This window comes from Carassius gibelio, chromosome B1, assembly GCF_023724105.1.
Source record: "Carassius gibelio isolate Cgi1373 ecotype wild population from Czech Republic chromosome B1, carGib1.2-hapl.c, whole genome shotgun sequence".
Taxonomy (NCBI): Eukaryota; Metazoa; Chordata; class Actinopteri; order Cypriniformes; family Cyprinidae; genus Carassius; species Carassius gibelio.
In genome coordinates this window covers 13,966,542-13,980,932 of record NC_068396.1, presented here as the reverse complement: position 1 = coordinate 13,980,932, position 14,391 = coordinate 13,966,542, and the positions used below count along the sequence as shown (strand labels likewise).

General features: G+C 35.5%; 1 protein-coding gene across 9 annotated transcripts in view; it reads left to right on the top strand.

Annotated features, from left to right (window-relative positions):
- The first annotated feature begins 2,675 nt into the window (after nucleotides 1–2,675).
- The window catches only part of LOC127948386 (prominin-1-A-like), a 28,691-nt gene continuing 16,975 nt past the window's right edge, over nucleotides 2,676–14,391 (top strand). For 6 of the 9 annotated variants that reach the window (XM_052544824.1, XM_052544817.1, XM_052544816.1 and 3 more), the window contains exons 1-4: nucleotides 2,677–3,219; nucleotides 10,967–11,028; nucleotides 11,212–11,238; nucleotides 11,573–11,778. In XM_052544824.1, coding sequence (XP_052400784.1) covers nucleotides 2,964–3,219; nucleotides 10,967–11,028; nucleotides 11,212–11,238; nucleotides 11,573–11,778 — 551 coding nt within the window. In that variant the 5' untranslated portion in view covers nucleotides 2,677–2,963. Of the gene's footprint in view, nucleotides 3,220–10,966; nucleotides 11,029–11,211; nucleotides 11,239–11,572; nucleotides 11,779–14,391 lie in introns of all 9 variants that reach the window. The other 3 variants (XM_052544823.1, XM_052544820.1, XM_052544815.1) reach the window with 2 other exon arrangements.

The window sequence follows — 14,391 nt, the reverse complement described above, 5'->3', positions numbered from 1 at the left end:
CAGGTTTCTTTGACAGTGGCCTTCACCTCATCTGCATTTTTAGTTCTCTTGTTTCTCATTTTGCTCTTGACAATACCCCATAGATTATCTATGGGGTTCAGGTCTGGCCAGTCAACACACAAACAACATGGTCATTCAACCAACTTTTTGTGCTTTTGGCATGTGGACAGGTGCCAAATCCGCCTGGAAAATGAAATCAGCATCTTCAAAAAACTAGACAGCAGAAGGAAGAATGAAGTGCTCCAAAATCTATTGGTAAATGGGTGCAGTGACTTTGGTTTTCAAAAAATACAATGGACCATCACCAGCAGATGACATTGCACCCCAAATCATCACAGACTGTGGAAACTTTACACTGGACTTCAAGCAACTTGGGCTATGAGCTTCTCCACCCTTCCTCCAGACTCTAAGACCTTGGTTTCCAAATGAAATACAAAACTTGTTCTCATCTGAAAAGAGGGCTTTGGACCACTGGACAAGAGTCCAGTTCTTCTTCTCCTTAGCCCAGGTAAGATGCCTCTGACATTGTCTGTGGTTCAGCAAATTCCTCGACATTTCTGTGTGTGGTGGCTCTTGATGCCTTGACCCCAGTCTCTGTCCAATCCTTGTGAAGTTCAGTCAAATTTTTGAATCATTTTTGCTTGACAATCCTCATAAGGCTGCGGTTCTCTACGTTGGTTGTGCATCTTTTTCTTCCATACTTTTTCCATCCACTCAACTTTCTGTTAACATGCTTGGATACAGCACTCTGTGAACAGCCAGCTTCTTTGGCAATGAATGTTTGTGGCTTACCATCCTTGTGAAGGGTGTCAGTGATTGATTGATTAGCTGATTGGCATGTCCCCATATTCTAATTTGTTGAAATTTTTGTGAATTGGTGGGTTTTTGTTAAATGTGAGCCAAAAACATCACAGTTAAAAGAACCAAAGATTAAACTTTATATATATATAAATTACTCATGTAATTGTGAATTGTAATTATATATGCTTATAATTGTTCTGTTCTGTACCCCAGGGGGATTTGTCTTGCTGCTCTTCCCGCTCTGTCCAAGCATGGCTGCATGGACAGGCGTTTGGAGTGTTGCCCAGAACATAACCATACCGCCAACACTAACTGTATGCAATTATAATTGTCATAAATATACTTGACGGAAGTGGTCCTGATTGAAATATGTTTGTTCAGGTATTTAAAGATTCTAAGAAATTATATATATCTAGCTTTAAACTGTATTTTGACTTTTAGACCCCATAAACTATGTAATGTCAAAGGTATGTTATAACTACCAAAAATACATGTGACTGTATGGTTGAATTTTGAGACATTTTTATCATTTCAGGGTATGATAAATAATATATTTGTATTTTATATAATTATATATCAAAATAATCTCATTTTTAAATGTATTTTTTAGATACAAACCAGCTGTGTCTACGGATAAAGTAAAAAAATTGTATCATTATTTTTCCCAGTTTTACTGAACATTTAACTTCAAAGTGCTCTACTTTGAAAGCTCTTTTTTCTCTCTTTCTTTGTTTCTCTGAGATGTGCATGTCAATTTTGGTTGTGCAGACTGACATAATACAAACTGTGGCCTCTTTCTTTCTCTATCTGTCTTTCTCTCACTCTCTGTCTTTCTCTCACTCTCTGTCCCTGTTTGTTGGTATTCATGTCCATGCACACACAGCCGCACAGAGGCTTTTCAGCTGTTCCAAATGTAGCTGTGGGACATTTCAGTGAAGAAGACTATCAGCTAGTGTCTTGGCAGTCATGGCAGAGTCTGGAGTTGCTGCTTTTCTGCTCATCTGACTTTCTGACTGCATGAAAGAGAATATACTGTGTATTTTTGCAAACAACGACTGATAGTTCAACTTTCTTTAATTGCTCTAAAGTTGTGACCAGTTATCATAAGTTATAATCATTCTTTGTTGAGTATGATAACCACAGTAAGTCAAAGAATTTAAATTATTTTGTGAATTACAAATTAACAATGCCTTCATATCTGTGGAATTTCTGTATAGAGCGGAATAAAGAATAGAAAACAATTAGAAAGATAAAAAGGAAACAAAAACAAAAAGGTTTTGTCGGAGCTGATGGCCTCTTGGGCTGTTGCGCGTCAGGCGTCCCGAGTTCGAGTCCTGGCTCGTGGACCTTTCCTAATCCCACCCCCCTCTCTCTCACACACTTCGCCTGCTGTCCTATCTAAATAAAACGCCAAAAATAAATCTTTAATAAAAAAAATAAAGAGCAGTTATATACATGGGCTATGATGTTTAACATATAACTAATCTTATGAAATTATGATCAACCAATGTATTCATCATGTCAAGATTCTTTTTACAATTCATTTGAATTTGTTCCAAATAAACCAGAAAAAAATTGCATGATAAAACATGGAAAAATAGTTCTGTGACCATCAAAATAACGCAAGTTGCAATCTATTCATTTAAACTAAAATCTGAATGTTAATAAAAATCATACCCCCCAGAAGAAAACAGTCCAAAGTTAGAATCATATTTGCAGTTACTGACAGTATTGTAAGTTTGGAATTGTGTCTGTATTGTGTAAAATGCTGTATAGGCTTCTTTCACAGAGGAAAGGGGTGACATAAAGTACTTTGACTTGGCTTGACGTGATTTTCCTGTAAAGAGCTAGATTAGCAGTAAGAGCTGGAGCGCAGCGGGAGGCGCAGGTCAGACACACACTCAGCTCATCCTGAGCTCTCCACAACGGAGGGATGTTTACTAGAAGCCGTCAGAAGGAAACGGGGAATAAACCCATCACCTGGAATATATTTTTTCATTACTGATTTGTTTTCCTTTTATGTTTTTCAGTTTTTCTAATTTGTAGTTTTGATGTCGAGGACTAGAGAGCATTTCAGACAAACCTACTTTTACCTTACTTGATCTTTCCTCCACTTTTCGTTCCCTCCCGTTATATATCAAAAGCACCCCGTGTAAGGACTGATGGACATGTGGTGGAAAGTGGGGCTCGTGCTGGTGATGTGCTCGGGTCTCACGAGCAGCGAAGCCCGAGAGGAGCACCGGGATTCGTCTCCGCGCAGCATGATGCTCAGAGTGCCGGTCGAAACGTTGGACTTTGGCTTCGTGCCGTCTGTGGTGTACGAAACGCATGCATATTACGAACCGGGTCCCATCGGCGTTCTTTTCCACATGGTCCACGCGTTTCTGTACGTGGTTCAACCCAATCCTTTCCCGAAAGGTGAGATGCAGACTGGCTTTGAGAACGCGCAAAAGTTTTCCACATTCTTACCCGTGTGTTTGAGTGTCGTTTTCACATGGCAAACGTCCACATATTCTTACAGAAGTGTGATGTAGACTTTAGAGAGATGAATATCTTAGGTGCATGCTTTAGTATCAGATAAAGGACATATGGCACATTATGGCAAGCCGTTGTAACATTAATATTTCTTAAACCTACCTATCTTTGGTAAAACATTATTACACTTAATGGTATCATATGTTATTCTTTATTTTAAGGTGTTCTTGTTACAGTGAAATTATATTTTTAAGTACTGAGTAATATTTATTAACTACATGTACTTACATGGTTAGGATTGGGGTTAGAGTTTGGTTTAGGACTTAGCAGTGGTTCTCAATTACAGTCCTCGCACCCCACTGCTTTGCACATTTTGTACGTTTCTCTTATTGCTTCAGACGTTTGTTCTATTTGAACATAAGTGCCCTGTGAAGTGGACTTCATAGGATATTCCACAAACGTACATATGTTCCATTCAAAGTGCATTGAAGTGTGCGAGACGTGAATTTAAATTGTATTGATTTGCAGAGGTATATGATGTCACACTTGTGTAGACAGACGTTGTGCAACGCAAATCCGTGAATGAATGTTCTGAAGTGAAGTAAACTTCAACAGATTTCCCCTGCTTAGGGAGTAGGGAGCAGGAAACACTGTGAATCAGGTTTGTTAACAAAGAGAGACATACAATATGTACAGAGCAGTGGGGCACGAGGACTGGAATTGAGAACGACTGGCTTAGGCTTACTTGCATGTAATGATGTGTAATTAATTAGTAGTACATGTAACATGTGTAACAAGAGCACCTTAAAATAAATTGTTACTGTAACATTTTAAGGTGTCCCTGTTACAAAGGAAACACACAAGTAAGTATTGAGTAATATGTATAACAACATGTTTTACTATACACCAAAAATATCTGAAATAATCTTTGGTCAGAAATAGCTAGTAAATTTCACAATTATTTAAGAAGAAACACAAGTAGCACACTGGATTAAATGTTACATTTTGAAATAGAAAGTTTTTTTTTTTTTTTGTAAAACATACTCCAGTAATCTTTGTTTTTTTTTTGCAACTTTAATAAATTAGTAAATAAATGTGTTTGCTTGTAAATGTGCATATTTTACTGTTATTACAAAGACATTTAACACTTTAACAAGAACATTGTATATTGCCTCTGTAAACAGTGGCCAGTTTGATTAAATAACTAGCAATCTGAGTCGCTAAGCATGTTTAAATTTCACTTGTTATTCATTATATAGTAGACCCACTTATTGCAGAAGTGACTCAATATGTATTCAATTACCATGATAAAAATCAAGTTGTTCCTAATGTGATTTTTAATGGATATTAGTGAATTTGTAGATAAGTAGTTGATATGAGACACCAGTATACATCTCATTTGTTACCTTCAAGAAACTGTAAATGTGTAACTAATTGAACAGATGTTCGCTACTGGAATAAATAGTATCTATATAACACTCTAAATTGCTGGGTTAAAAAAGGACAAGCCTAGCTATTGGGTTGTTTTGACCCAGTGGCTGGGTTAAACATTTAACCCAAGTGCTGGGTCAAAACAACCCAATAGCTGGGTTTGTTCTTTATTAACCCATGGGTAATATTTATTAATTAAAATTAATTAATAATTTTTAGAGTGTAAATATAGAGATAGGCACTACTACTCAAGTATTTAGAAGTAACACCAATGATCATTGAAAATGATGATCATGCTTGACATTAATATTCAATTAAAAATTCACTATAAATTTTTCAGAAACATGTCAAAAATAGTTTTGTTTGTTTGTTTGTTTTTGTTTTATATAATTTTGTGATTTGGTTATACTGCACATCACACATACATAATGTCGCACTTTCTTCTTGAATCGACCAAAATGCAATGGTTAGAGGCAGAATAGTTCAAGCCAGTCAAAGTTAAGATAATTACAGTAATTTGCAGGAAGAGCAGAGAAGCGTGCAGTGCAGAGATGTATAGTAACGAAGTAGAACTACTTCGCTACTGTACTTAAGTACTAAAAGGCAGTATCTGTACTTTACTAGAGTATTATTTTTTTCTCCTACTTCCACTTTTACTTCGGTACATATTTTCGCTGAGTTTAATACTTTTACTCCGATATTTTTTTTATGTGTTGCATCGTTACTCGTTACAATTATAATAATGTTACGAATCATTCCATTACAAACCACTGCCAGAACTGTAGATGGCATGTTTGATGAAGCTGGCACATCATTGAGCGAATCAAGCGAGACTGCGCGTGCTGACTGAACTGCTGTGAAGAGAGAGATGAACACCGAGCCGAGCCAGATAATGACTCGTTCACGAGTCAAGAACCGGTTGCATCGGTTTTCGGATGACCAGTAACGTTAGTTCTTTCTGCAAGTTCGATTCAATAAACCAGTTGAAGAAAACAGTTCACCGATTCTTTTGCGCTCGATGCAATGGCGTCATTGGCGTTGACTGCACATGGGCTCAGAACATTAACACAGAATCAGTTCAGAATCAATCACCAAAAGAATCAGTTCGGTTCCAGACGCTCTGTGTGTCGGTTTGCTTCACGCTAAATCACACATGCGCAGTATCATCAGCTCCTCGGTTCACGAATCGGACAGAAACGGTTCTTGACTCGTGAACGAGTCATTATCTGGTTCGGCTCGGTGTTCATCTTCAGTTCTCTCTTCACATCAGTTCAGTCAGTGTACTGTTTGAGTCAATGAATTACTCCGGGATATTGGTTTGTTTTAACTCAGAGGGAGTGTCAGACACATTAAACAAGTTAACGTCTTAATTCATCTATGGATTAATGCGTATTGGAGACGCGAACTGTTTAAAACGATTCAGTTCGATTTGGTGGACTGTTTAAAAAAGATCCGGTTACATCGAATGATTCGTTCGCGAACCAGATATCACAAACTGCTTTGTTTAAAACTGTCTTACAACAGACACGGAAGAGAAGACAATGCTGAATAAAGTCTAGTTTTTGCTATTTTTGGACCAAAATGTATTTTCGATGCTTCAAAAAATTCTAAATGACCCTCTGATGTCTTACTGGTTTGAAACAACATGAGGGTAAGTTATTAATGACATCATTTTGCAAATTGGGCTAACTAACCCTAGTAACCGTTTTTTGTTTACAAGAAGTTACAGTCAAAGGAATTGTGATTGTCCTTTAGGTTAATCATTTGAAATAGTAAAAACAATATGTTCAAACTTTTGACTACTTTCTTTAATAACTACATAACACAATACTTCTACTTTTACTTTCAGTACTTGAGTAGTAAATTTTAAAATAGACTACTTGCAATACTTAAGTACAAAAAATTTTGAATACTTTAGTACTTCTACTTAAGTGTGGTGCTTAAAGAGCACTTCTACTTCTACTCAAGTCACTTTTTTGATAGAGCACTTGTACTTTTACTCAAGTATGGTTCTCTAGTACTTTATACATCTCTGGTGCAGTGAGAAAACATGATGCCATGATTTGTAATTTCTCCTCTAACATAAAAACTAATACTATTTAGAATTAAGGAATAAATATGAATATGGCTTGCCATAAATAAATGAATTGAAATGATGTGATATCTGGTAATATTATGCACTCAAAAATCCACTCATGATTCATTCATCATTTGCTTACTGAACCTGCAGAAAAGTATGAATATGTTGGAATCGAAATGAGTACTAAACACTGGATAAGAATGCACTGGTTTTGTTAAAGTACTGTTTGTACTGACAGTAAAGTTCATTAATGTACAGATTTCATGGTATAATTAAAATAATTCAAAAAGTGATGTTTGGTTTATTAAATAAGGTAATGAGGAGTGCGTAGAGACTGGAATTATGTGGCAAATACTGTTGTTATAACTGTTACATTACACAAAAAGGAAATTTCTAAAATAAACCTACCCTAAGAAACATTCACTGCAGACAAAAAAAATGTGACAACTAACCCTGGTCTATTTAAGGTCAGGTTGTTGGCAGGTGGATTTCTTTGTGAGGTCAGCATGTTGAGCATAGAGTTGGGCTTGTGTATGTCTGTGTGTGTGTGTTTTTAGAGTAGAATAGGATTGCATGGTTAAGTCCCTGCTGCCTAACCAATTAGCCGATCTGCTCTATGAGTCACCTGCCCAATCAGGTAAGCTGATAATCGGAGTGCCATATGCTCCAAAGGTGCATGCAATGTAATGCTCCTAACAAAACATTCGGCCAAAAAACAACAACAACAATTTTGCAATTTTTCTGACCTTAACCAAACAATTTTATTGAAAAGTATTGCAATATAAGATACGGGATACCATTTTTAATCTGTAAATATATGGGTGAGTATTTAGAGACAGACACACATCAAACACAAGCCACAAACAGATATTATTCCATCTGCAATCTCTTTAGTGACGCTAAATCATTCTTTGCAGATTTGTAACTCCTGATCTTATAGTAAGGTACTTCTGATGTGGAGATGAGGCTGGATTACTGGATTAAACAGCAATAACATACACATGGTTCAGGTGCTGTATTCCGTCTGTCTGCAACTCTTTTTCCAGATTAGTCACAGCTCACAGGTTTGAACACAGTTGGAGCGTGTTGTCTGTAAAGCAATAGATGGATTTATGCATGACAGACATAAAACAGCTTATTATCATGACATTTATTCTATCTAAGGTCTAGACTTTAATCCGGGGACTCCCTTCGTCTCAGCCCAGATAAAGATTAATATCACTGATCACTGGATTAAAAAAAGAAAACCTGCACTGTAATTGAAGGACAGGAAGATCAACACCCAGATATGACCCAGTTATGCTGGCACTGTCTGTGTGTGAAGTGCTGTTTCTTTTGTTTAGACAATGTTTCTTTATTCGTTAACATGTTATGTAATACTATACTGCTTTCGAAGACTTCATCTGTTCAGTGTGGCTTGTTGGTTCTGTGAGAAAGGAGGGAAGGAGGTGAGAGTGTGTGAATGGGGGCTAAGAGAGGAATGGGGTTTTGTAGAAGAAGGGAAAAAAAGGGGGAAAGAAAGCATTATCAGAGGGACCACTTAACAGCAAGACCAGTGTAAGAGGATTAACCATATGCCATTATAACCAGTGATACCCTTTCCTGTTCTTGTTCCCTCTCTCTTTCTCTTACACAAATGCAACGTTTGAGATAAAGAGTTGCCATATCTCACACACATATATTGCATTTAAATTCTTTAAAATAAAAATGGGTAATTTTCAGGGTAACACTGTGTATAGTATAATACTGTAACATCACATTTATTTTATTTTATTTTTGCTGCTCAGGAAACATTTCTTATTATTTTTAATGTTGAAAACAATTGCCTTGCTTAATGCTTTTGAGGAAACCATGAGACTGTTTAAAGATTTTTTTTAATAAACATAAAGTTCAACAGTATATATTTGAAATTGAACATTATGTAACATTTGTAACATTATAAATGTATTTACACTTCACCTTTGATTAATTTAATGCATCTTTGCTGAATAAAAGTATTAATTTAAATAGCACTGATTCTTGAGAAGTGGGACAAAACAGGGTGCAAAGTTAAATAAAAAAATCCTGGTACTCAGACAAAATAAACTATATAGTTGTATCTTACATGCAACCTCCCAACTTTTCTCGTTTTCATCAAAATGTGCTTTTTACCTTGCCATTACTTATTTTGAAATCAAGATGTTTTAAGATTTCAAAACACATTCTCGTGTTGGCAGACAGATTACGTTTTCAAATGTGACCAACAATCCCTCAACAATTATAAAATATCATAATCAAATATGATCAAAATATTCATCTGACGGAGCTGATAAGACCTGAAAAATCCGATGGTGGTGACGAAAACCTGAATTTGTTGTCATTTTAACAATCAAATACACTGATTCAATCAACTACTGTTTTAAAATAAATACAACCAACAGTGAGTATTTATTCAAGTACTTGGATTTTTTTTTGGAACACAAAATGATCTCTCATCTCAGAACAGTATGTCTGCTTGTGCATCTAACAAGGTAACTTAACAAATGGAACAATTAGTTGTTACCTCTATCCATTTACATTCACCGGGATCTAAATATTCTGATTTAAACATCATAACAAATGACCCAAAAAATGATCAGAACACATATGACCAAAATACAAACAAATGGTTTTATGTATGGACATGTTTCATCCAGTGTTTTGTGTTCCCTCAGCCTTGTGTTCTCTGAATTGTATGTTCCCTCAACCCCGAACTCTAAAAACTATCTATCCACAAAAGCAATATGCTGTATATTAAGTCATTACATACAAAATTCAAAAATATTTTATATTTAATGCAATTAAAAATGATTTGACAACCACAAAAATATGATGACTTCTCGTTGAATGGTAACTCTGTTTTTTGCCTGACAACAGCGTCAGACAGAAAATCTGATGGTATTGACAAATAAAGCATGTTTTGATAATGTTAATGAAAATATTATATAGTTTTGAATGGGTGGATCTGTGACCTGTAGTAAAGAAGTGCTGATATTGTTGGTGTTGTACAGTCTTGTAGACAGTCTTGGTCATAGTGTTATATTTTGGATCATGTTGTGTTGATCTCTTTGCAAGGAGGCATGGCAGAAAGAAAAAGCCCCTGCTAAGTTTAGTTCAACTGTAAAGAAGCTTATCCATTTATGTAAAGGTGTTTTAGGGTTAAGTGTTTGTTTATGTTCAGGTGTGAGCATTACAGTTCACAGTTCACTTCTGCAGTCCACATAATTGTCTCTAGGGGAGGAGACGTTTCATAGACGACACTGTCTGTAACAAACAATTGATATCGAATCATAATGTCACTACATACATGAACATACAAGAGTATGTTCCAAAAGAGTATTGGATGTCATGCCTGCTTAGTGGTACCAAAGTCATAATGTTTGCTGAACTCCCGAACCTCACTTTTCTTTTTTCTTTTTTGACAGAAAATGTTCTGCTTTTTTTTTTTTTTTTTTAATTAAGGATATTATTTAGCATCAAAACTTTTGATGGGGAAACAGGCTATTTAATTTAAATGGTTTGATAAAAAATACTCAAAATATCTTTAAAACATCAATATGCATTCTGGAAAGGTTTGTTTCAGAGAGTTCAATTTCATTTTGTGTGAGTTTTCCATATACTGCCATCATTAACACACTTAGAGGTGAGGCGTATAAGTGTATTAAGGCTATGTTTAGTTCAGACGAGGTAAAACGTGATGGGTGAGACTGTGCCATAGGGTATTAAGGTAAGTATCTTGTAGCCTTAAAAGTATCTTGCAGTTTACAGTTCAGCTGGAATATACATATACTGTGTGTGTGTGTGTGTGTGTGTGTAGACTAATATTATTAATTGTTTAACCTAAAACATGAGCATAAATATTACATAGAAATGAAGTCATTAGCACCATTAATATAGTGCTTAACAGACAGCTGCAGTGCTTTGTGCAGGTTTATGATTAACATGAATCTAATCTGTTGTTTAGCATAACGGTGCATTACACGCTATTGGTAACTGTTGTTTGAATCTAAGAGCATGCGTGAACTGTTTGCGTGAAGCGCCTTCATTCAATCAGTGATGGTCATCGTACAGCCTAAACTGATTTCGACAGATTATTTAAACAACAGAAAACATTTAGTTTTCTCGAACTTGTGAGCTAATCTGATGCATTTTCTGTTACAGATCTCATTGTTAAAATGGTCCAGCAGAACATGGGAGGAATCAAAGGGAATGATTACAAAAAGGTGTGTGTGTGTGTTTGGGTTTGCTAAGTATTTTTGTGCCACACTGTATATTATACACATATGTAAATATGTATGCATTTTATATAACAGTTTAAATAAAATCAAATGCTCATGTTTTTTTCTTCTTCTCTTTTTCTTCGGCATGCACACTAATGATGTCTCTTCAACCCTACGGCAATGCAGCCAGAGAATGTTGTATTATTACTACAGGTACTGTTAAATGGGTTTTATCTCACTTATTCCTTGAATTTATATCTCCCAATATTATAGAATAGGGAGATATAAATCCAGAAATACAAGAAAAAAGTGAATTGTGTAAGGTAATAAACTTACCTTTTGTATTTTTAATCTCCTATAGTTATTCTGACATTTATACACATCTATATATTTATAATGTGTAAGCTGTATCTGACACATATATAAATTCCACGCTAAAACATTTGGAGCTAATCAAGCTTTGCCATCTTCATTTGGGGGCTTGTCTCAGCAGATATCAGTATATACTGTTAGATTACTTGTGATTAACTGCTCTTCTCCTCTCCAGGCTATCTACTATGAGCTCGGCTTCATAGTCCTGGCAGTACTGGGGGTGATATTTGTGCTGTTCGTGCCGATAGTGGGCCTGTGTTTCTGTGTGTGCCGCTGCTGTGAGAACTGTGGGGGTGAGATGCATCAGAGACAGAAGAAGAACGGCGACTGCCTGCGAGGTTTCTACATGGCCACACTCATCACTACCTCTGTCTTCCTCGCGTGAGTCTTCCTCATCTACAAAGAGTGTTTGTGATCATTTATAACAGGTTTATACATTTCACATGCTTGTAAAAGTCTAATAATCTGTGCTAGTGTGTCAATTGGACAGTCTTGTTAGTGGTTATAAATATAGTAAAAAAAGTACTTGTTTAAATTCATCAATTTATCTGATATGCTATAAATAAATATTATGCATGATTGGTCATACATTTTAATAGTTTGCCATGACTTTTTGCATACTTTGTTGCAGAAAGGTACACATATCTCATGTGACATTTACAGCTCAGATGTTTGGTTCAAAGAAACGCTATCTGACAGCCTTCTCCAGTTATTATATGGAGACAGTAGTGCAAGATATTGTTAGATTATATCACTTAATATTATAACTTGCATAAATATATTAAATATTATATAATCTATGTATATCAATCATTTTAATACATTATTTATGAACTATTAATTTGCAAACCCGATTCCAAAAAAGTTGGGGCACTGTACAAATTGTGAATAAAAACAGGATACAATGATGTTTCAAAATGTCAATATTTTATGCATAATACAACATAGATGACATATCAAATGTTTAAATTGAGAAAATGTATCATTTTAAGGGAAAAATACGTTGATTTAAAATTTCATGCCATCAACACATTTAAAAAAAGTTGGGACAAGGCCATGTTTACCACTGTGTGGCATCCCCTCTTCTTTTTATAACAGTCTGCAAACGTCTGGGGACTGAGGAGACAAGTTGCTCAAATTTAGGAATAGGAATGTTGTCCCATTCTTGTCTAATACAGGCTTGTAGTTGCTCAACTGTCTTAGGTCTTCTTTGTCGCATCTTCCTCTTTATGATGCGCCAAATGTTTTCTATGGGTGAAAGATCTGGACTGCAGGCTGGCCATCTCAGTACCCGGATCCTTCTTCTACGCAGCCATGATGTTGTAATTGATGCAGAATGTGGTCTGGCATTGTCATGTTGCAAAATGCAAGGTCTTCCCTGAAAGAGACGACGTCTGGATGGGAGCATATGTTGTTCTAGAACTTGGATATACCTTTCAGCATTGATGGTGCCTTTCCAGCCCATGCCACACACACTCATGCAACCCCATACCATCAGAGATGCAGGCTTCTGAACTGAGTGCTGATAACAACTTGGGTTGTTCTTGTCCTCTTTAGTCCGGATGACATGGCGTCCCAGTTTTTCAAAAAGAACTTCAAATTTTAATTAGTCTGACCACAGAACAGTTTTCCACTTTGCCACATTCCATTTTAAAATAGCCTTGGCCCAGAGAAAATGCCTGCGCTTCTGGATCATGTTTAGATATGGCTTCTTTTTTGACCTATAGAGATTAAGCCGGCAACAGTATCATTACAGTATCATTCCTGTATGTGATGCAGTGCCGTCTAAGGGCCCAAAAATCACAGGCATTCATTTTCCGGCCTTGACCCTAACGCACAGAGATTCTCTGAATCTTTGGATGATATTATGCTCTGTAGATGACTATAACTTCAAACTTTTTGCCATTTTTCTCTGAGAAACACCTTTCTGATATTGCTCCACTATTTATAATACTCTTTTATACCCAATCATGTTGCCAGTTGACCTAATAAGTTGCAAATTTGTCCTCTAGCTGTTCCTTATATGTAGATTTAACTTTTCCGGCCTCTTATTGCTACCTGTCCAAACTTTTTGGGAATGTGTAGCTCTCATGAAATCCAAATGAGCCAATATTTGACATGATATATAAAAATGTATCACTTTCAACATTTTATATGTTATCTGTATTCTATTGTGAATAAAATATAAGTTTATGAGATTTGTAAATTATTCCATTCCTATTTTACTCACAATTTGTACAGTGTCCCAACTTTTTGGAATCGGGTTTGTAAATATTTATTAATAAAAAAGTAATAGTAATGAAATTACAATATACCTCTTAAAAGTTTGGAGTTTTTTTCCAGAGAAATTCATATTTTTATTCATATTGCATTAAATTAATCAAAACTGTTCCTATTATCTCTCTTATTCACTCAAACAAATAAAAGTGGAGTATCCAATATTATATAAAATTATTCATTTATTTATATATTTACATTACATTTATAATTACATTTAGTATCTTAGCAGATGCTTTTATCCAAAAGCCACTTACAGACGAGGACAATAGAATCAATCAGAACCAACAAAAGAGCAATGATATGTTAATACTGTGCAAGTCTCAGTTAGCCCAACACAGTACATGTAGCAAGGCTTTTTTCAAATAAAATAAGTAAAAAGAAGATAGAATAGAAAAATAATACAGAACGCTAGTGATAGAGGGCCATTTTTTATCAATAAAAATAAAAAAATTAAAAATAGATACAATGTAAATAAAATAGAGAGTGCTAGTGTTAAAGGGTCAAGCGAAGATAGAAGAGATGTGTTTTTAGCCTTTTCTTGAAGATTGCTAAGGATTCAGCTGCTCAAACTGCTGTAACTTATATAACATTATATTGTATATAACTAATAAAATATATTATATATATAATTGGTCAGACTGGAAATCCGCCATACAGCCAAACACTTGTTTGCTTACTCCAGAACATATTGTTTGCATTAGCTAAATCTGAAGG